The 24542-nt window shown below is 40.8% G+C and overlaps 1 protein-coding gene across 1 annotated transcript in view; it reads right to left on the bottom strand.

Annotated features, from left to right (window-relative positions):
* Positions 1-24542, bottom strand: part of CHCHD3 (coiled-coil-helix-coiled-coil-helix domain containing 3) — a 335977-nt gene that overhangs the window by 38791 nt on the left and 272644 nt on the right. The window contains exon 6 of the mRNA XM_049894661.1: positions 23483-23553. Within this exon, the coding sequence (XP_049750618.1) occupies positions 23483-23553 (71 nt within the window). The remainder of the gene's footprint in view (positions 1-23482; positions 23554-24542) is intronic.

The raw sequence follows: 24542 nt of genomic DNA, 5'->3' as shown, positions 1-24542 counted from the left end.
TGAAGGAATTTATTTCAGCATGTATTCATTATACACAGTTTAGGTGCTAAGTGCTGGGGGAGACAGATAAACAGAATACAATTCCTGCCCTCCAGTAGGTTACCATTCAACTGGGAAGGAGATTCACGTGCTATAACTTGATGTCCAGTCTTGATAGAGGGCTGTGCAAACTCCCAGGGGTCCACAATTCTTACTTTTTAGACAATGTGTACTCGGTTGTAAATCAAAGAGCTATTTCAAGCCCCTTCCAGAGTGAAAACATTCTGAGAGTTTGTTGAGAAGCACAAAAAAAATTTTTATAAAAATTCAATTAATTTAGTAAATAATCATTGTGATGGTTAAGATTGTGGTTAAGGCTGGGCCATGATTCTCAGTGTTTTGGCAGTTGTATAACGTTGTGATCACTTCCCTGTTGAAATCTGGTATGTGATCATGCCCATGATGGAATCTGTTGAGTGGTACCGGCGGGGGTGGGGCCTGTGGCGGCTCACAGCCCCCTCAGCCTTCATCTCTTTGCCTTCCCCACTGCCTACTTCCTTCCTGCTCGCCTTACAAAGGTTGTTGGCTTGTTCTGGATCCAGCAGCTGTCTCTTGTCTGATCTCTGGTTCTTGGGACTTGAGCTAGCAGCTTACCTGTCCATCCTGGGATTTGCCGATCTTCACAGCCTGCGAACAAGAGTCCTGCTCCCCGACCTGCCTGTCCTGGGTTCACCAGCTCCTGCAGCTACGCGAATCAGGAGAAACCTTGCGGTCTTGCCTGCCAACCTTGGGGGCTCCTCAACCTTCACAGCCTGTGAGCAGGAGCCCTGCTCTCTGACCTGCTCATCTTGGGTGCACCGGCCTCCGCAGCTTCATGAATTGGGAAAGGCCTCTATCCTGATTCAAGGACTTGGGACATTCCAACCCCTACAATTGTGTGAGCTGTTTCCTTGAGAGATATACACGATTTACTGGTTTTGCTTCTCTAGGGGACCCAGCCTAAGACAATCATATTAGCATTAATTGAGCACAAGATAGAGTACTGCAGCTACAAATGTAGCCAAGATACAGCCCATCCCTAAGAAGTTCCCTCTTTATAAGGTGATAGGTGTGCACACAACTATGATATAAATTAGGCTGTAATAAGGACTTGGAGTTCTGGTAGTGCAGTGGTTAAAGTGTTTGGCTGCTAACCAAAAGGTCAGTGATTTGAACCCACCAGCCACTCTATGGGGGAAAGATGTGGCAGTTTGCTTCTGTAAAGATTACAGCCTTGGAAACTTTATGGGGCAGTTCTACTCTGTCCTATACGGTTGCTATGAGTTGGAATCGACTTGATGGCAATGGGTTTGGTTTTTCAAATAAGGGTTTGAGTTACATGAACACGGAAGGAGCAATTAACTGTGACTTTTATCCCCTTCTTCTTTTTGGTGAGAAGAGAGGTGTCAGGGACAATGTCACAGAGAAACTAACACAGGAGACGGAGTTTGAGAGATGGATGAGTTTACCAGGAGGAAAAGGTGAAGGTGGCAGGCTAGAGAGGCAGCAGGAGTGAAGCTGCAAAAGTATAAAGTGCAAGGCTTGCTCTTGTTTTACCGAACAACCTGCTCTACTGGGATGGGAGTACCCCCCACCAATGCATGTCCACTTGGAACCTCAGAATGTTACCTTACTTGGAAATAAGGTCTTGGCACATGTAATCAAGTTCAGGTGAGGTCATACTGGATTTAGGGTGAACCCTGACCCAATACGACTGGTGTCCTTATAAAAAGAGGAGAAAAGACACAGACACACAAGGAGAAGGCCACGTGACGATGGAGGCCGAGACTGGAGTCAAGGAGTGCCAAGGATCGTCATTGGCCACCAGAAGCTAGAAGAGGCAAGGAAGCGTTCTTCCCTAGAAACTTTGGACTTTCAGTCTCCAGAGCTGTGAGAGGATACGTTTCTGTTGTTTTAAGCCACCCAGTTTGTGGTGCCTTTTAGTTAGCAGCCATAACTCTCAACCAGTGTGCCACTAGGGCTCCAATACACCTGCCATAATTGAACAATAAGGTACATGAAAGAGCATGACAAAAGGTGAGACTGGGGAGGTGTCAACGGTGATTCTCACAGTTGGTTTAATGTTGTAAGTTTTGGGTGGTTTGTCCAACTTCTGTATTAGACACTGTCAATTATTCGGCTTTGAAGCAGAAACTTATTTTGCTTTTAATCACATGGATCAGACTGATGGATGAGTATCTTAGGACTGCATGGCAGGCTGTTAAAAAAAAAACTTATCATTTGCTGCTACTTATCACTGCGCATCAGGAATGTCACAACACTGTGCAGCCAACTGAACATATTTAAGACCGATATAAGATGGCAGCCATCATCCTTAGCCCGATTTTAGAACTTTGTATTCATGAAAATAAGCTTCATTGTTCTCATTGCTCGACTTTGTCATAAGCAAAGGTGGTAAATGAGCTTATACAAGCTAGAGTTATATTAACAAAATAGCATCTTATCAGATGCAGATGTTAGGATTCTACACAAGATTTCAACTGAAAACAGGGTTCCACTGCTGAAAAATGAAAGCTATTGGAGGGATGAAGGGATGGGAGGGATGTCAGCACACCCTTCCTACACTCTCCAGGAAATGTACTTTTTTCCTAGAACCAGGGTTATAGCTGTGGTTAGTACAGTTCTTTCAGTCTGGAATGCAGTTTAAACACATACGCACACACACGTGAGCAAATGCACTTTTTTTTTTTTTTAATTATTTTTGCTTCCTTGCCCCTCTGCAATCTTTCATTTTTAATTGAAAATGTACAGGGGTTAAATAGGCTTTTGAGGACTAACCTAGACACTTAACCACAAGTGCCATTTTATTTCTGGAAGAAATTACGTTCCACACGCCAAGCAACTGACTTCAGAACAAGATTTAGGGAGGTATCTTGTTCATTACAGATGATCGGCCTGTAATTGCCTGCAATCTCAAATTAAGATAACTATTCTAAAGGAGTGATGTTAGATGAGAACTATACCATCAGCTAACAATGGCTGCATTTATCCAAGCTTAGCTTCCCACATGCATTGCTAACTAAATTACGTGCCTCTCATTTAGCATATTAAAATATAATTCTTATTTTGAGTAGTGTTGCTACTGTTTGTTAATGATTTGACAGAAAACATTTCTCTTTAAACATGCATTTTTAGAAGCATGGTATATTTTCAATTGCAATTTTATTATGTCCAGGGATTTTTCCCCTAGGGTAATAGATATTGAATTATATAATAGATATCAATTAAAAAAAAAAAACACACACACACACAATTCACTAAACAGAAATATGAACTACTGATGACAGTAACAGTTAGCTAACCACTGACTGCTTAAGATGTGCCAAGAACATGAATGGACCTCATTTAAATCCTATATAACATCTCTGTTACTGTCGCCATTTTACTGATGTAGAAAATTAAGATCGGAAGTTGGAAGACTAAGAAATTTGCTAAAAGAAGTCTATTCCATTACATAAAGGATACCTATAAATATTACACCCAGTAGAAATTCTATTCAGATGGATATTTGCTATTTCATTAGAGCCATGTTGTTATTATGGAATGGAAAAACTAAGAGCAATTCTAAGAAGTTAAAAAATTAGGAAGACCGAGAGCCGTGAACAAGGTAAAATGAGCCCATTTTCTGGGAGTTCCTATAGCAAAACCTGTAAGCATATAAAATGTTCCCTTTTTAAAATCTACTTCCTAGATACTATATCATACAAAAAGGAATTTTATGGCACGAAGTACAAATAGATGTATCATTAAAAGGAATGGATCAATCTTTCAGGAGAACGTGGCCAAAAGCTTAGCACCCGGAAATCTTTTAAAGATCCCAGCCTAAATGCACTCTCTGGAGCTACAATCCTATTTTCTTTGCATCGTCAAGTTCTGAGAGAATATTTTTCACGTCTAGTCATCAGTTAGAAAAGGTGAAGGCATGTATACATTTTGGTTTGCGATTCTCCTATTAAATCAGCTTTCGGTGCTTCACTTTCCAAGTGCTCCAAAAGAGATATGGATTGACATTTCTACCAAGGGACAATTTTTTGCTCTGTAGTTTTTCCCAGAGTTAATGGAAAAAATTCTACTACTAATCTTTTCAGTTCACCTCTAGGGAATTACAACCAGCAGGAAAGCTGCAAAGCTTGTGCCAAAACACAATATTTTAAAATTACACAAGGGGAAAAAAAAAGCTGAAAATTTTCACAAACCACACTTTCCTTACCAAAAAAAAAAAAAAAAAAACCCCAAAAACCTGAGGCTTGAGAGGTCAGACGTGGAGTCACATAGTAATAAAACCTCTAAGGTTAAGTAACCCAGGTCCTGCTGCCAGGTCTAACCACACTAGATTCCTAAAGAAACTGGCCCTGTATGGGGCTGAGTGCCTACTATATGCCTGGAATATTACCTACAGTATTTCATTAACCCTTCTCACACCCCATATCCACCTTTGCTACATCAGCAAAAAGACGCTCAAGAGGTAAAATGGTTCAATGCCACACAGTTAGGATTGGTCAAAACTCAAACTCCATCCACCTTATGGAAATAAATATACCATTGCCTAAGGTTTTATGTACAAACTGTATCACTGCAGTCTTTTTTTGTACTGGCAAAAAATAAAAAAATCATTTGAAACCACTTGAGTATTTTCCCCAGTAGGGGAAGGGCTCCACAGATGATGCAGACCAACACCATTGACTATGATGCAACTACTGAATGGATGTGTATGTGCTGACCAGAAGGGATATTCATAAAAATGTAAGTTACAGAAAATATGTATGGTATAATCTCACATATTTCGTAAAAATAAAATGAACCCTGTATGTTTATTAGGAGCCCTGGGGCACAGTGGTTAAACCACTCAGCTGCAAACCAAAAGGTTGGTGTTTGAACCCACTAGCTGCTCTGCAGGAGAAAGATGTGGCAGTCTGCTTCTGTAAAGATTAGTCTTGAAAACCCTATATGGACAGTTCTACTCTGTCCTATAGGGCTGCTGTGAGACAGAATCAAATCAATGACCGTGGGTTTGGTTTCTATGGATAGAGGTAAATATGGAATGATGAATATCAAACTGTAAATTCACACTCTTTACTTTCAAGGACAATGTTCCGCTGCTATTCATAAGGTTTTCACTGGCTAATGCTTTTCAGAAGTAGACTGCTGGGTCCTTCTTCCTAGTCTGTCTTAGTCTGGAAGCTCAGCTGAAACCTGTCCTCCATGGGTGACCCTGCTGGCATCTGAATACTGATGGCATAGCTTCCAGCATCACAGCAACATGTAAGCCCCCACAGTATGACAAACTGACAGACACTTAATTGTGCTCATGAGTAACCTTTACATAGATCAAGAGGCAGTTGTTCAGACAGAACAAGGGGATACTGATTGGTTTAAAGTCATGAAAGGTGTGCGTCAGGGTTGTATCCTTTCACCATACCTATTCAATCTGTATGCTAAGCAAATAATACGAGAAGCTGGACTATATGAAGAAGAACAGGGCATCAGGATTGGAGGAAGACTCATTAACAACCTGCGTTATGCAGATGACACAACCTTGCTTGCTGAAAGTGAAGAGGACTTGAAGCACTTATTAATGAAGATCAAAGACCACAGTCTTCAGTATGGATTACATCTCAACATAAAGAAAACAAAAATCCTCACAACTGGACCAATGAGCAACATCATGATAAATGGAGAAAAGATTGGAGTTGTCAAGGATTTCATTTTACTTGGATCCACAATCAACAGCCATGGAAGCAGCAGTCGAGAAATCAAAAGATGCATTGCATTGGGTAAATCTGCTGCAAAGGACCTCTTTAAAGTGTTGAAGAGCAAAGATGTCACCTTGAAGACTAAGGTGCGCCTGACTCAAGCCATGGTATTTTCAATCGCATCATATGCATGTGAAAGCTGGAAAATGAATACATAAGACCGAAGACGAATTGATGCCTTTGAATTGTGGCGTAGGCGAGGTATATTGAATATAGCATGGACTGCCAAAAGAACGAACAAATCTGTCTTAGGATAAGTACAACCAGGGTATCCCTTAGAAGCAAGGATGGTGAGACTGTGTCTTACATACTTTGGACATGTTGTCAGGAAGGATCGATCAGTCCCTGGAGAAGGACATCATGCTTGGCAGAGTACAGGGTCAGCGGAAAAGAGGACGACCCTCAATAAGGTGGATTGACAGAGTGGCTGCAACAATGAGCTCAAGCATAAGAACGATTGTAAGGATGGCCCAGGACTGGGCAGTGTTTCGTTCTGTTGTGCATAGGGTCACTATGAGTCACAGCCGACTTGACGGCACCTAACAACAACAACAACAACAACAAACACTTTCAAGGAGTAGACCTAAAAGCGAGAAGTGCTTTGTTACAAAAAAAACCTACCTTGACAATTAAAAAAATAATCTAACCGCATTTATTAATTCCATTTTCTTTTCACTATACTAAGACTCTGGAAAGGATATCTAGAAGAAAAAGTGATCATAAAATTCCATGGGAAGGAGAAAGAACACTCAAAAGTCTCATTTTATAATAATACTGGGATCTTCAAGTGGGTTGGCAATAGAATGTTTACCAAGGATTTAAGCGGATTTTACATAAACTGGGATGCACACAACCAGAGTTAGACATAAGCCAAAATCTTCACATCCATACAGACCGTATTTTAATAAATGACATACCATTTGCCTCTAACACAATTTGGCAGATTTTGGTGCCATGTGAATTCTTAGGGCACCATTCAAGTAGATCATGGCTGAGAGTATTAAAAAAAATGTCAACATTATGCCATCTCAATTAAAAGGTGATCCAACACCATGGACTTCAGGGACAGTGGTATACGAGGAACCAGTGTACTGGCTTTGGTGGCCCTCTCTCCCTTGGAGGCTCTAACTCTGCTAATGTCCTAAGATATCCCCCAGGCAGCATCTCATGAACCAAACCTTCCTGAACTCTTCTCCCCCTTTTCAAAACTATATTCCTGTGTTCCAGTCTCTCAATCTTTGTTAAACTATTCTGTGAATATATCTGAATGCATATTACTATGTTAATATAATAATAGAAATGGATATGACGGAGTCCCAGGGTGGTGCAAACAGTTCGCATGGTCAGTTACTAACCAAAAGTTTGGATATCTGAATCCACCCAGGGGTGCCACAGAAGAAAGGCCTGTTGATCTAGTTCAGAAAAACCAGACACTGAAAACCCGATGGAGCACAGGTCTGCTCTGACCCACATGGGGTCGCCATGAGTTGGAATCAACTTGATGGCAACTGCTAATTAATATATGTTATTGTTAGTTGCCATAATATATAAGTACAATATTTGGTGCATATATACATGTGTGTTATAATAATTACAACTTAAATTTAGGTTATAATTACTATAACACAATATAATTAGTATAGTATAATGCAATATTATACATAATCATTATAACATACATATATATGCACCAAATATTATACTTGTATAAAAAAAATTTGATAGAAGACTTCTGGACACAATGACCAACTCAAAAGGCATGATTTTAATGGTAAGAATTATGGGTACCAGAGATGCATGACAGAAAAATGATTCCCAAGTAGGTGGAACATTTGGTTGGCTCCTCACATCCTATTAACTCTGCCTTTCAAAACACGGCATTCAAATTTCTGCAAAGTCAGGCCCCAATCTTCCTTCATGGCCTCATGCTCCATCAGACCTCCCCATGTTCATTCCAACAATTCCTAGCATTCGATTCTGTCTTCATGGAAAACCATTCTCCCTCTTCTCGTTGCAAGAAAATTTCCAGGTGAGAAGACACAGCTTTCAGGACCCCGCCTTGTCTGATCCAGATTTCCCTGGGGTTCCCTCCGTTCCCCTCTTCGCTCCTATACTATTTGCCACATTATCTACTTCTGCATTAATCTGTCTCCCCATGCAAACTATGAGTGCCCTGAGGGCAGGGCCTTCTTTTTCTCTGTACCCCCCGTTCATATAAACCACCCGGAATGTTTAAGATACTCAACAACTTTTCTTGAACAGATGTCTAAGTTATCATTCCTGTACCAGGTTTTGACACCTCTGTAGCAGAGCTAACTAATGACCTCAGAGTATAGGACCTCTGAGGGCAGGGACTCAAACTCACATTCCTGTATCATCAGTGCCCGCACAGCACGGAGCACCAAGGGGAACCCTCCACAAGCGGCTGTGCTGGTATGGGTGATTACTAAGTTCTCGGAATCAAAGTCGTCACACTGATACCTTCTCAAAATAAACGTTATGTCACTGAGCTCTTCACTGGAGGAGGAAACCAAACAAACGCATGCAGAGGCCAGAACTGACTGACTGAGAAGGGAGCGCCCAGGGCAGGGGAGTCTATGACAGCGGGCTGCTTGTAAATTCCAACATCTCCTACCTCCTGTTCCAAGATGTCAAAAATACCCTCAAACCAGAATCCAACTAACCAAACCCAAACTACAAGTGACCTACGTAGTGACAATGCATTTGTTTCCTGCTTCTTGTCACCTAACCAGAGCGTCTGAGGGGTGTCTCCACACCCGGTCCTGCCATTTTCCTCTTGGCATTAGCGTCGTTTGCACTGGAGAAACTCTCCTGAGAAGCAAAGAACTGGTTAATTACGAGTAGGACCACATAAGTGGTAATGGAGGCGTTATGAATGTAAATCAGTGAAGCCTGATGCAGGAAACAGCAGCATCTGGGCGTGCAGCTTGCAAAGTAATGAGACTGTGCCGCTGAGCTGGCATTGGTTCGGATAGCTTCATCTTGTTCAAAAGCTCTGCTGGGGGACAGAGAGGCGCTGACCTCCTTCCTGTGGCTTGCAGGAGCACAAAAGATAGTCCTAGGTCCAGGACCGATCCCCCGTCTCTTCCTCCTTGCCAACACACTCCTTTTTCACAACTGATGGTTGCATAGTTGGGGGCCTTGCATAACGCAGGCAGAGCAAGTGTCTACCATATGAAGTGTCGTGTCTGAACACGTCTACGGTAACTGGCGATTCATTTTTCATCCTAAAAGCAGGAACAGGTGTATGCTACCTTCAAAATCCCAATCATAAGCCATGTTGAATGCCTCTTCCACAGGCAGCTTTGTGGAGATCTGTGCCGGGGCAGGCCAGTGGACTTCTGAGTCTCCATGGATAGGGCTGCCTCAAAATAAATAGGCAATTTAAAGAGAATGCTGACAAACTGTGATAAGTTAACTAATGTCAAGGATAAATTTATGTGGAAATTGTAAAAAAAGGAAAATAATGCATTGGGGGATGTACGGTTTTGCAACAACTAAAAAAATGTGTACGACTGATTACACAGAGAGAAATGTATGCATATATATGTACAGGAAGACATATATGAATACATGGAAGTGCACGTATGGGTGTAGCTACAGCTTATGTATGTACATGTTTATGTGTGCTGCATATAGTTTCAAACACAAAATAAATTGCATACGGGTCACAGTTATTGGATATTACTAGACAAAACCAAATACCTCATGGGATTGGTTTATTGGGTTTGGGGGCTTAGGACCATAGTCCCGTAGGACAACTCAGTCAATTGGCAAAATACAGTCCATTAAGACAATTTTCTACATTCTAGTTTGATGAGTAGCATTTGGGGTCTTAAAAGCTTCTGAGTAGCCATCTACGATAAAACTATTTGTCTCTACTCGTCCAGAGTGAAAGAAAGAAGGAAACCAAAGACTCAAAGAAGAAACTAGTCTACAGAACAGTCTACACAAGCAGCAGTGTTACCTACCTTGAGACCTGAAGAACTAGATGGTGGCTGGCTACCACTACTGACCTTTCTTACCAGGGCCTCAATAAATGGTCCTGGATAGAATGGGAAAAAAATGTAGAACAAAACTCAAATTCCTAAAAAAAAAAAAAAAGGCCCCACTTTACTGGACTGGTAGAAATGGGATGAACCCCCAAGATTATTGTTCTGGGATACCCTTTAAACTTGGAACTCAAACCACTCCCAGGGGTCATTTTTCAGCCAAAGGTCAGACTGGCACATAAAATAAATATCATCACCCATGAGTATACCATGCCCCTCTAAATAATCATCTAGATGAAACCAAATGATAAACATTATCCTTTGACCAAATATGAGAAGGTAAGGGGGACGGGGAGGCTAGATTAAGGGAAACAGAACAACCAGAATGGAAATAATGAGAATGCTGATGTACTGTGAAAAATGTAACCAGTGCCACTGAACAATACATATATTGTTAAATGAGAGCTGAATTTGCTGTGTAAATTTACACCAAAAACACAATATTAAAAAAAAAAAAAGGCATTTGTTCAGTCTCAGAAGCACAAAAGCAAAAAATGAAGAGCAAACGGCACCACATTAAAAAAAAAAAAAAAAATCCTACAACATACCAGCACAGTCTTTCTTGTGCTCATACTGTAACTGGCAAGTAGCTGACTTTGTGCTAGTAAGATCCCTACAATGCATGTTTAACATACTACACACACAGGGTTTAGTCCTTGAGAAGGAGCATAAAGCCAGACTTATTGCTGCCCGGTATTCCTTGCCGCCTTCATCCGAAATGGGAGTTGAGGTGACTGGTGAAACCGAGCCAAGAGCAACAACTGCTCATAATGAGCGCATCTATCAATTTTTAAAGGATGTAGTCGGTTATCTGCATTCAGACACATACGGTCACAAAAGGAACACGGTGACTGAACTGTTGGCCACTGAAGGAGGGAACACAGGAAATAACACGAGGCAGCCGTGCGAGCAAGCTGGAGCTGCTTGGTGATACTTGAGCATGTGAACATGTGTGTTTTCATTTCAACATGGAGGGAAGGGCCAAGATGCACGCATTGACACATCTTCAAGCAGTCTGCCAGAACTCAATAAATAGTATGAAGAAATTGCTGCAAAAGATTATTATATTTAAAATACCACTATTACTGTATAAATGTTTCATCTATAAGGAGTGATGTTGTTGTGAGTTGCCATGGAATAGACTACTTATGGCGAGCCCAGGTGTGCAGAGTAGAATTGCTCCATAGGGTTTTCAAGGCTGTGATCTTTCGAAAGCAGACCACTAGGCCTGTCTTCTGAGGCACCTCTGGTCGGTTCAAACCACCAACCTTTCAGCTGGTAGTTGACTGACTGAGCCACCGGGACCCCCATTTACGAATACTGCCTCAAAAACCCCCTTATCAAAAAGAACTTTCAAAACTTAGATGAATTAAGGAAGAGAGTATAAGAGGCAAGTGTAATTTAATAAGGAAAGAAAAAAGACAAATTTTTTTGGAACTAATTCACATTCCAGTGAAAAATATGATTTTACATAGGATTAGAAATTTTAAGTTTCTTACAACTGTGATTAAATTGAAGAAACTTATTTTACCTAGGTCAAAAAGCTGGGAATTCCTGTATTTGGGGAATTAACGACAGTTTGATATTCTGGTTATCATCACATGTTCCACAAAGGCTAAATGGTAGTTATTCCTAATTAAAATGAACTAACAATAAATTTGGGGTTTTTAACTTCTATTGGGGTATAATTAACATATAACAAAATGCACTCAAGTTCATATTGTATTACGAATGGTATACGCCAGTGTAACTAGCACCCAGAACACAACAGAATATTCCCAAGGCCTCAGAAAGTTCCCTTCTGCTCCATTCCAATCAAGTCCTGTTCCATCCCCGCCAACCACTTTCTGATTTCTATCAATATAGATCAATTTTACCTCTTCTTAAACAAACTTCATATAAATGGAATCACAGAGTAGGTACTGTTTTTTTGTCTGGCCTCTTTTTGCTTTGTATATTTCCAACATTCATCTATGTTCTTAATGTAGCAATAGTTTGTTCTTTTGACTGCTGAGTAGTACTCCACAGTATGAGTATACTACAATTTGTCCATTCTCCCACTCATGGGCATTTTGATTGTGTCCAGTTTTTGCCTGCTATGAACAAAGCTGCTGTGAACATCTGTATACAAGTCTTTTTGTGGACATGTGTTTCATTTCTCTTAGGTAGATATCTAGGAGTGGCATTGTTGGGCCAAAGAACAAGTAACGTTTAAATTCCAAGAAACTGCCAAACATTTTCCAAAGCGGTTTCTGCCATTTTATACTCCCACCAGCAAAGCATGAAAGTTTCGGTGTCTCCACATCTTTGCCAACGACAATGTCAGTCTTTTTTAAGTTTCACCATTCTAATGGTTTTAACTTGCATTTCCCTGGTAACTATGATGTAGAATCCCCTTTCACTTGCTAATTGGCTGTTGTTGTATCTTGCTTTAAAGTGTTTATTCAAGTCTTTTGACCATTAAAAAAAAATTAATGGTGTCTTAAGATGAGCAGAACCTTCTAAATCGGAGAAGGTCCACTTTAGAAATTCTGTATTTTTTTTGCTTACTTCTTAAGAAAAATCAGAAGAACCAGAAATAGGAATCCTTGAGAGAGGACTCGACTCGATGACAATTTGGTTTTTGTTTTTTTTGATAGACGGAAACTATGAGGAAGGATTTGGTAACTATACATTCAAATGAGCAAAGAGAACATATGTTTAAGTACAATTATCTTAAAGTCTTGGTTTTAATTTTAGGCCCATGCTTTCACTTGAGTGAACTTCAGGGGAACCACACACACCGGTAAGTTAACTAGCTGGTTGAAAGCAGGAAAAGACCGATAGCATTTGGAAGGGGCTTACCAAACTCTGGAGCAATAAACCTTATTAGTTTAGACATTGCAGTATGGCAGAACCTATTCAACACCCCAGGGACCACACTGAGAGCTACCAGCTTCATGTGTAGATAGCTTCTCTGATACCATTTTTAAATGTATTCAACTCATGAAGATGCTTAGCTTTGTATATTTGACAGACGGATAGAATTAAAAATCTACATCCTACAAGTCTTCCCGGACATTTCAAAACAGTGGCAGGTCAGTCAGACAATAATTAGCTTTAATTGGCCCTCGTACAAGCTTCACGGCTTTCTACCTGTAGCCCAGTGGTGCTCAAAACGCAAAATAATTTTTTCTCATCGCTGGAAACATCAAAGAAAATCAAAGAAATGATTTCCAACTGGATGCTTTAAAAAGCAAATGAACTCTAGTCAGAATGAGCAAGAGGAAAAATTTAGTAGACCCAGTTAGAAATATCTTTCGGGAACTCTTGAGCTGCGCAGTTAATTACTCAAATAAGCAAGGATCCATAAACAAATTTCAAAACACCATGCACCCTCAAACTCAAAATGTTCTTATTTAAAATATTATGATACAAAGAAACAAACTACCATTTTGGCTGAAACTTCATTTACCTAACCAACAGTGCGCAATTAATATTTCATATAACCATGTAGGGTATGCTAGATTCTTAATGGATCGTACTGATTAAGGAAAGAATGTTTACTGTTAACGTTCCTGTAGGGGAAAACAGAACACGCGTTATCTCACGTGGAACAAATCACGAATTCAAGAGCTTATGGCCACAAAGCTAACGGCGGCAAAAAGGCTGGTTTTGATCATTTACATGTAACAAACAGTTTATGTGAAGGAAAACAGTTTCAGAACAATCCAGTAAAGCCAGCCCTGGTTGCCACAGCTGGGGCAGGGAAGGGAATTCCAGGGCGAGGGTCTACGCTAGGCCGGACTGGCCCAGTCGCACTTTCTGCAGCTTGTTTCACCACTTCAGATGCCTTCGCTGAAAGTGTCCGTGGTGACCCTCTGGACTTGTTGGCCAACTGCCTCTGTTCCTGAGATGGCTGCAATCTGTGCTCTGTCTTTTCAGTAAAACAGACAATGCTGTCTGCCCCTGGTTCACACTCCTGCTCCTGTCATTTTTAGCCCTATATTCCATTGCCATTCTGCCCAGGCCCTTTCTGTCTGCAGGACACTGCTGGGCTGAGTGCAACACTATGGGGAACACTCAGGAAGCAGAGAAGGCAATGCAGATGGAAACCTAACTCCTAAGTGTTGTTAACATTCCTTGGCTTTTTCCTTTATTGCCTTAGAAAATGGTATGTAGACTGTATGGAGATCCAACCCAAGGAATAAAAATAACTAACTAGACAGATCTGATTAGAAGGGCTCTAAAAAAAAAAAAAAAAAAAATTTTTTTTTTTTTTTTTAAATCCTAAAGAAGTAGCCCTGGTGGTACAGTGGTTAAGCACTCAGCTGCTAACTGAAAGGTCAGGGGTTCCAAACCACCAGCCGCTCCATGGGAGAAAGATATGATAGTCTGTTTCCATAAAGATTACAGCCTTGGAAACCCTACGGGGCAGTTGTAGTCTGTCCTATAGGGTTACAATGAGTCAAAATAGACGATGACAGTGGGTAATCTTAAAGGGGGAGGGTGGGGAAAGCATTCGTCACCTATGGTTTCCTTTCAAACCTAACCAACCCTAACTACATACTATAGGAAATATTGGTGACATTGGTGTGTTCCAAAGCAGGTCTCATTTTTCTTGGATCTAATTTCTTGCTTGAAAACGGTCAGATTCATAGTTTGAGAGCTAAGGCTACTTTACATATCCCCTGGGCTACACTTTACATATCCCCTGGGCTACAGAAGGGGCAGTGGTATCATCTATAACATACCTCAAATGGCAGGCAGTCTCTCAGAGCGGAATAAAACCATTTAAGACCAATTTTTTAGATAAGGATCAATGACAACTCCAAAAAAAACAACATTAAAAAAACAAAGCAAACAAAAAACAATTTTTAAAACTTTCCAGCTTGAATGCCTCCAAGAGGGTAGCGGTTACAATTTACATTTTACAGATGGAAGATACAAGTCAAAGACATAATAAATGGCCTGCCTGAGGAAGTGAGTGTTCTAAATAACCAAGACTATGTTTCAGCAAATGTGTACCTGCCCTTCATATACAAAGTATACTCTTGAACACATAAACAGCCTTCCTCAATTTCTGACTGAAATCTCCCTCCAGCAACACACCCACAACTTCTGGGAAGTACGTAAAATAGTGTGGAAAAAGTTGCCATAGGTGAGCTGATGTTTACAAAACAAAACCCAACAACCCTATACTTCTAAAAAGGCAAGTGTAACCAAGAAACTTATGTACAAAGGATATAAGAGTATTTACTGTATCTAGAATTTTGCCTCTTCAGTTTCCAAGGCTCTTTCTGAATAATCAAGATGTTACTTAGCTCCAAGACCCTAGGGAGTAAAATGTCACTACTGCAGCTGGTATATTTTCTGCTCACAGCCCTTCAAATTAAAAAAGGGGGAAGAAAAGCCCAATACAAATGCAGAGTTTAATTAGTTAGTAAAAGCCCAAATCCTTGCCTGAAACCCTGTTCTTCCTGTAATATCACATTCTTTTCTTCTTGTGTAAACTTTTCATTATGAAGGAGACATCTTTATAATACAATAATTCCACTTATAACGTAACTGCTGGTAATATAACTCCTGCGTTAGGCAAGGCGGCATGTTCAAGTAATGTTGTTTTCATGCAATTTGGGCTCAGCAGAAACCAAGTCAACTTGGTCATTTAGAATCTGATCAATGTGAATTAGTGTCTTACTGAGATAAACCATTTGATCATTTAGAAATTGATCAATGAGAATCAGAGATAAAACATCTATCTTGCGCATTTGCTATATCAGATCCATTCACACAGCATTAAAGTAGGTTATAAGTAGACATCAATAACCGTTAGGGACGGTGTGCAGGCTACCTGTCAGCTGCGGATACAAATGCATGAACAACAGTATATAATTTTAATCCTTTTGATAAGGCAAGTGATTCAACAAGGCAGCTGGAAGTCAATGAAATATGGGAAGAGCTCGGCCTTAGAGAAACTGGAAAGAGAAGCACAGCCACACTGAAGAGCTCAAACTTTTGAAATAAGTTTTAATTAAAAGTTTAAGCAGAACAGTAACTAACATAAATTTACCTGACCAAACTTCTAAAAGAGCTTTAAGACTATTAATCAGTGTAAACTTTGTACCTGCGGTACAATTAGTTCTATTAATCTAATATTTCCAAATTGAAGTCACATTGACATTCAGGCACACCGGCTTAGGAATCTTACAGAATTATAAATTCGCCAGTCAAAACCTTATTTAATTATTTTACAGCCAATTAAGCAGGATCTTTAAACACCGTTGCTTAAAACTGTCCATGAGTCACATGTATAATTACAGAGAACAGGAGAAACACCTGCTGCTACCATTGGCAAGTCATCTTCAGCTTCACAAATAATGGAGCCCTGATTTTTTTAGATGATGAGGTGGTTAACGTGCTCGGCTCCTAACCAAAAGGCCAGCAGTTTGAACTCATCAGCCACTCTGAGGGAGAAAGTTGTGGCAGTCTGCTTCTGTGAAGATTTGTGACCGGGTAAGTTCTGCTCTGTCCAATAGGGTCACCATGAGTTGGAATCGCCTCAACGGCAGTGGGTTTCCTTTTTGGTAAAGCTATTAAAATCATACTCCCAAAAGAGAAACTAAATAGGTTTGCAAGTCAAAGTGAAACCTAAAAAGCCAACGACATTCTAAAGTTAGAGGGCTTTTTACTGAAGAAAACCTTTGAATTCATAGTAAGACTTATCAAAATCCATTTTACCTCCAAGAGTTTTGCATCGCATTCCTCAGATATTCCAAAATCACATGAACTTCTACTTCTTTTAATACTTTATAAGGATAACTCCAAGCTTCTTCCAGGAGCCTAAATTTTTAAGTCAGGTTTCAACAGCTTCGTTCAAGGATAAAAGTTAAAGCCCTTTCTAAAATCTGGCTTACAAAGGAGTATTACGGTATTTATGGATGATTTCATAGACTCACACTCTTTCACAAGGGCCTCGTGTTCAAAGAAACTGAAGCCAAGTTGAGAAGTTATACTTCTAATGAAGCCATTTAAAAAATATTTTCAATATATCTGTCACTTTTCATACCTATATATATATATATTTTTTCTTTTTTCCTGGAAGAATGGTGCACTTCATTATCCAAAGGACACCATGTGGCCTAAATATCAATTGTTTTTAAAACACTTTTCATTTGTTTGATATTACATTGTCTTTACAATGTTTCCATTGCCTTTAACATATTTTACGTTTCTCTATCTGCTTTACGTTTGCTGGATAACTGTCATTTTATTTTAAAAACAATTCATGTGTGTATGAATACTCTGGCAACATTTCCTTCCTCCTCCTCTTCCTCCCGCTAGCACTACAAATTGCTGTTGAGTTGGCTCTGACTCACGGCAACCCCAAGTGTGTCAGAGTAGAACTGTGCTACAGGAGGGTTTTAATGGCTGATTTTTCAGAAGTAGATCGCCAGGCCTTTTTCCCGAGACACCTTTAGGTAGACTTGAACTTTCAACCTTTCAGTCAGCAGTTGAGCATGTTAATCCATTTGTATCACCCAGGGACCAAAGAACTGAAGCCTTTGAACTATGGTGTTGACGAAGAATACTGAATATATCCCTGGACTGCCAGAAGAACGGATAAATCTGTCTTGGAAGAAGTACAGCCAGAAATCTCCTTAGAAGCAAGAATGGCGAGACTATGTCTCACATACTTTGGACATGTTGTCAGGAGGGATCAGTCCCTGGAGAAGGACATCATGCTTGGTAAAGCAGAGGGTCACTGAAAAAGAGGAAGACCCTCAATAAGATGGACTGACACAGTGGCTGCAGCAATGGGCTTAAGAATAACAATGATTGTGAGGATGGTACAGGACATGGCAGTGTTTCATTCTGTTGTACATAGGGTCACTATGAGTAAGAACTGACTCAATGGCATCTAACAACAACAAGGGACTTTCTATGGGTGTGGTATATTCTGAAGCTGACAGAGAAGCAGGGCTCAGCTGTACTGTGTCCACACTGCTGACGTGTCCCTGACGTGTCGCCTGTACTGAGCACTCTACATGCTGTGTCCTCAGCTAGACTGTGAGCTCCTTACAAGTCAGAGTGCTTTCTAATATTCTATTTTGGGGTTTGATATCACCTAGATTTTGTTTGGAAACAGAAATATCTCTGATGGTACATATTTTCATAACTTGAATTGGTTTTAACATTAAATCTAACATTTACTGAGTATTTACTGCTAAGCACAGTAAACACGACATTCTTTAATATACCATCTTGTTTAATTAATTACCTTGCATAATGTGTCTGTGTGTGTCATCATCTTACAATAACCAAAACCAAACCAAACCCAGTGCCATGGAGTTGATTCCGACTCATAGCGACCCTACAGGACAGAGTAGAGCTGCCCCCATAGAGCTTCCAAGGAACAACTGGCAGATTCGAACTGCCGACCCTTTGGTTAGCAGCTGTAGCACTTAACCACTACACCACCAGGGTTTCCTCATTAACGGTAGCTGGGCACTGATACCGCTTCTAAATCTCATCTCTGACGTGAACTGCGAGTGCACTGCTTCCTCTGACCCTAAACACCAGAGCCAGGTTGGATCTCACAAGTTAAAAGGCACGGTCTTCCAGAAGCCAAGTTTGCCCAAGACTTTAGACAACAGCTGTAAGCCCCAGGACCCCTCATGCCTGACCTGCTGACTACAAACTCAGAAGTTCCCACTACTGGTTTCAATAATTTGCTAGAACGACTCACAGAATTCAGGAAAGCCATATACTTACAGTTATAGTTTTATTATAGCAAAAAGGATACAAGTAAAGAGACACACAGGAAGAGGTCTGGGAGGGTCTCCAATGCGGAGTTTCCAGGTCTGAAAAGACATGTCACCCTCCCCAGCATCAATGTCTTTCACCAGCCAGGAAGCTCACCTGGGCCTTAGTGTCCAGAGATTTTACTGGCATGACTGAATGAATCACTGCCCATGTGGTCAAACTCAATCTCCAGCCCTCCTCCTCTATGGTTGGGCTAATACCATCTGGAGGGTCCTTCTGACATGGCCAGTCCCTATCCAACAGGAATCAACTCACTAGCGTATACTCTCAGGTAGGTGTGGTCTGGAGCCCTGCCATTAATAACAAAGACTTCAATCATTGAGGAAACTGCAAAGGTTTAGAGATCTCCCAGGGACCAGGGATAAATACCAAATTCTTTGGGAAAAGATAATTGTATGCCCCAAGGAAAAATATAAAAGGATTAATTAATTAGGGAACATTATTTTCATTAAGTTGAGCTATATAACATGGTACTAGCATCATATAGGAGCCCTGGTGGTGCACTGGTTAAGAGAATGGCTGCTAACCAGAAGGTCAGCAGTTTGAATCCACTAGCCACTCCTTGGAAACCCTATGGGGCAGTTCTACTCTGTCCTACAGGGTCTCTAGGAGTCGAAATTGGCTTGACAGGAACGGATTTATTTCATTTTTTTTTTTTAGCATTATCTAACTAGGAACTAACCCTAATAAGTAAAAGGCTGTTGCTCTATTTAACAGATAATAACAATGGGCGATACAGGTGATATGAAGTACTGATGATGATTGTTTTAGTTGGATTTGGAAAAGAAATGCAATTTCTCTTAAATAAAAGCTACATGTAAAAAAAAACAAATGCTGGGTTTCCTCAGTGATTTAGGTTTTATAGCTAAAATTTTACAGCCATTATGGGAAAAAAGTTCTTGCAGGAAAATAAACATCACAAATTCTCTATCTTGAAATCCCTTAATTCTCATGGAAATAATGGTATATTATTTTTAAATAACTTGATATTTATTGGGGACAAAACTATCCCATTATAGCACAACTTTGGATTTAAAAACACCTCTTCACTTTGAAATCCTGTTTTCCTCTTGCCCGCCTCTGAGGAACTCTGAGTTTCAGGCTAGTGAGACCCTGGCTGTCCTTCTCACAGCTGTGCATTAACAACGTTAACAGAGTGCACGTCACACAGGAGCTGTATGACTAAACAAAATGCTGACAAAACAGGAGGAGAAAAACCCTTCTAAAGTACTGTAGTAGTTTACTACCAAACCTATAAATTGAGGGACCGAGGTGTGAGTTAGTATTTGTTGTTGTTGTTATATGTCGTTGAGTCGGCTCTGACTTGTGACCCTATAGGACAGAGCAGAACTGCCGCCATAGGGTTTCCAAGGAGTGGCTGGTGAAATCGAACTGCCGACCTTTTGGTTAGCAGCCCAGCTCTTAAGCATCCTTAAAATAATTCCATTAGCATCAGTGTGGCTGGTATTAATCATGTGCAGCCTCAAATGCTCTTAGCTTTCTTTACATTTGCAGTGATTTTGTGTGACTTCCTAACAGGTGTGTAATACTGCCCTTCTTCCATCTCCTGTAGCCAAGATGGATATAACTTTCATCGAAATAAAATTAACTAGTCTTCAAAGTCCTTCAGAGCTTGTTGCTTAAGAGGACTGCTGAGCTCAGGTTCAAGGTGATCGAAGTCTTCAGGGTGAAGCTCGCAGGTTCTCAGTCGGTCAGACAGAGAGGAGCCAGTGGAGTAATCTGGCCAGACAAGGAAGCTCTGTTGTACTAGAATATAGTATACAGCCTTGCACAAGACTGAAGGGTCGCGGTGATTTGAGATGGTCAAATTTCTTTAAGGAGAAATAGGGTTACCACCAAGTAATTTCTGTGCCTTCAAAGATGGCAAGCACCTCCTACAGCCCATGTACCATTACTTCTTAGGTGCGAAGCTAGCAAACTAACTAGAAACCAAAATATGACACTCTAGGAAGCTCAATCTATCAGGTAACACCTGAAAAAAAATTATACATAAGGAAAGCCACTCTCCAGAGCACTGGCTCTCGAGGCTCCTTCACAGTGTGTAAAATCGGGGTTTTCGTTTGCACCTGGAGACAGCCCAAATTCAAAGTGTGAGGGCACAGTCTTCAAGTCTCACCTCACTTCTGACAACTACTCCAAGCTCAAGGCATTCCCAAAACAACGTCAGGTTTGATAATGCGCTGGAAGTACTCACAGCATTGGCTGAACGCTACTATACTCACAGTTCTGGCTCACTGAGGGAAAGGACATCGGCAATGGAAGAGACACATACATTAGAGTCTGGAAGAGCTCCCGACAGGAAGCTTCCGTTGTCCTCAGGACGTGTTATCCTTTGGCATCAACGTGTATGTGACAGAAGGCACAGAGTGTCGCCAAAATCAAGGCAGCTCATGCAGCTCAGCGTCCAGAGTTTTTACTGGGGCTTCATCATGTAGGCATGATTGATTGCCCATGTGGCTGAACTCAGTCTCCAGCCCCCAGGTCCCAGGTATCGGGCTGATACCTCTATGAGGGGTCCACTGTACCAGGTGTGGTTTCAGGGGCCCACCACGAATAACAAAGACATTCCCACCAGCTCAAAAATTCCAAGGGTTAGAGGTTACCTCCCAGGAGCTGAGACAAAGGCAGACCCCTCTTTGGGCAAGGCGAAATTCCTTACTACAGCTTAGCCAGGTGAAAGCTAGATCTTACGAAGAATAGTATCTTTAAAAAATAAGAGAATGATGCTGCTGAGGTTCTATTTAAAGCCTAACCTATAGTTCCACGGTGTCTTTTAGAAGGTAAGTCACCAGGACATTTATTTTTGTGCTCCAGGTGGCTTCTCATTCTCCAGTAGGCTAGCCCAGGCTGAATGACACGGCAGCTGGGCAGCGTTTCCAGAGATGAACCTTCCCACCTAAAGTCAGACTTATCTTTCTCTATAAAATCCAGCTCGTTCCAATTTTCTGGTTTGCTAAGCTCATATTTCTGCTTCTCCCTTGCCCCTTTTATCCAAACAATCACTAATTCATGGCAAATCTTCCTTCAATGCCCCTCTTGCACCCATTTCTTTCTTTCCTCTTTCACTTGCAGGGAGACCTCCCACCTGATACTTCTGGTTCTTCTTTCTCGTGCCTCCAGTCAAACACTGACTCACTGTTAGATTAGTATTTCTACAGAAGCATGGAGATCAGGGTACTCACGTGGCCAAATAACTTGCAACGGGCTTCCTGATAAAGACCAAACTTCTTAGCCCAGCAGCTAAAGACCCGATTTACTTTTCCAGCTCTATCTTGCATTACTCTCAGTCAAACCACTGATCTTAACTAGTCACTCACCAACTATACAGTATGATTTCCTTCTGAATACCTTCCACCTACTGAATATTCCTTTTCAAGCCTCAACTAAAATATATCTCCTTTATGAAGATTTCACAGAGCATTCTAGTCAGAACTGATCTTCTTCGATTTGCCTTAAATTTTAGTTATTTGTGTAGCTATCATCTTATAATAAAGAAATGCCCAGGGTGCCAATTCAAAAGTTTTCACAGTATTGAGATAAAAGAGTTAAGTTGCTTTATAGTTAGGGGGAAAGATAAATACAAAACCTAAAAAGAATACGTACAATGCCTTTAAAAATCAAATCTACACCCAACTCTACATGTAAATTTAGAGTGAGATATGTGGCCCATTCTTAGAGGGTCTCTCTCCCCTGTCCCTAGGGAGAAAATCTACTCAGGAATACTGTAGGTTCTTGTTTGTTTAAATATACCTCAAGTCATCGTTAGAAAAACATTTTTTTTTTCAATCGACATGAAAATCACACTAATATCCATTACCACACAAACTGCACTATAGCAGAAAGTAAGGACTCCATCTTGGGGTTTAATCATTTTATCAAATGCTTACGAACATGCACAAGGAAAGAGGTCAGGACCCAATGCAATCTTTCAACTAGACCTCTCACAACACCTTTTTTACTTCAGTAATTTGCACATGTGTTACCATAAGGGGTTACGCAATGGGACTATTTATACACTCAGGAAAATTCTGAATGACGTCTTCTTACCTAATATGAGAACTGGTAGCGGAGGGAAGTACAGGGCCAGGGGTCACAGACCCTTTGATCCATCAATTACAGAACATTCACTTGAACATCCCAAGGATTAACAGAGGTAGCAATTTAACACGGCCTTCACAGTCAAGGGCAAGGTAGAGTCTCTGATTTAAATGCTTTCAAGGTACATGTGAAGAAATGAAACAGCTTAAACATGAAAAAGACGGATACTCAAATTTGGATGCGCTCATCATTTTATCATACAAAAGTGAATGATTTCTATGTTTCCATTAATAGAGGTAGCAGTTTAACATCGACTTCATAATCAAGGAAATCCTGGTGGCGTAGTGGTTAAGCACTACAGCTGCTAACCAAAGGGTGGGCAGTTCAAATCCGCCAGGCACTCCTTGTAAACTCTATGGGGCAGTTCTACTCTGTCTTATAGGGTCGCAATGAGTCGGAATTGACTCAGCAGCACTGGGTTTTTGGTTTTTTCATAATCAAGGGCATCCGACCCTATCCATTATTCCAAATGAAAATTCTATTATCGTTGCTTTCAACTTCCCCTTAGTGCATAAAACAGACTGAGTTGCAACAAGCCCTCATGAAACGCTCTGCGCTTGAGTCTGAATTCTGTACGGCAGAAGACACGGCTCCCCTCCACACCCACACGCTTCCAAGGACTCCAGGGTGCTCCGTAACCAACTATCTTCTGGTCAGAAATGATAAGTAACTGCAGTGCTGTGAAAAACTTACTTGAACTTTGCTTCCACCTCTTCAGCAGCTTTCTGATATTGTTCAGTGGTGACTTTGTAGAACTCTGAGCTCTAGGGACAAAGAGCGAGAGAGTTGTCACTACCCAGGAGGAATACACTGTGTGCAAGACTTACAATTTCTAAAAATTACATGAAGCCTTGTTTTGGCCACTCAAGCAGGAGTGGCACTGGGGTACTTATGAAAATACAAGTAAAAAAATCATTTCTGTAACAGTATAGTTCCTGGCATACAGGTTATAATTACAAATTAAACTTTCACAATCCATAATTTGATCCTTTGGAGAAAGTTCCTACCATGTATTTTTAAAAGACTATTTAGATCTCCCTCGTTTGGAATCTACCACCACGAACTCAAAGAATGCTCCCGCTTGAATAATGAAATTCACACCCATCATTCACATTTGCCGACTACTCCATCAGGGTTCCAACTCGATATCCAAGGGTCATTTCTCTGCAATATTTTTGTCCTCAAGATGGATTCTTTATGGAGTAGAATTTGTCACCCACCAAGCTGTGGTCATCCACACGACCACAAGAGCACCAACACCGACGACAAATTAATTAGGGAGAATAAGGGAATGAACTCAGGCAATTTTTATTTAACCAAAAATATGTTTCTACTATTACAGGCATGAACACACAAGCAACACAAACCAAGTGGCAACGGCAAAGCAATGCCTTTCTCGGGGCAGCCAACTTAAAAACTGTCCATTCTGGTGACTATTTTGAAACCTGTCTTATTGCAAGGGGTGGGGGCCCTAGATGATCCCGTGAGCCCTCAAACTCTAATGAAATATCCTGCAGAGTACACTGCAGAACAAAAGGGACAAAGTGAACAGGTCATGCAATACAGTGGTCTATCGTACACCCTCACCCCCAATCACTCAGGTCTCACATGCATGGCTTAGGGTATTTTATTTTTTAATAAATCATTGTTGGTTGGTAAGAAAATGAAAACGAAATCCTCTTCACACCAGTGACCCCTTTGCATTTAACAATCTGGGTTGGGCAATGACAGTCACATCCAGGTTTCTAGGATG

This window comes from Elephas maximus, chromosome 8 (assembly GCF_024166365.1).
Source record: "Elephas maximus indicus isolate mEleMax1 chromosome 8, mEleMax1 primary haplotype, whole genome shotgun sequence".
NCBI lineage: Eukaryota > Metazoa > Chordata > Mammalia > Proboscidea > Elephantidae > Elephas > Elephas maximus.
The sequence above is the reverse complement of the archived record's forward strand: the minus strand, read 5'-3'. Positions and strand labels throughout refer to the sequence as shown.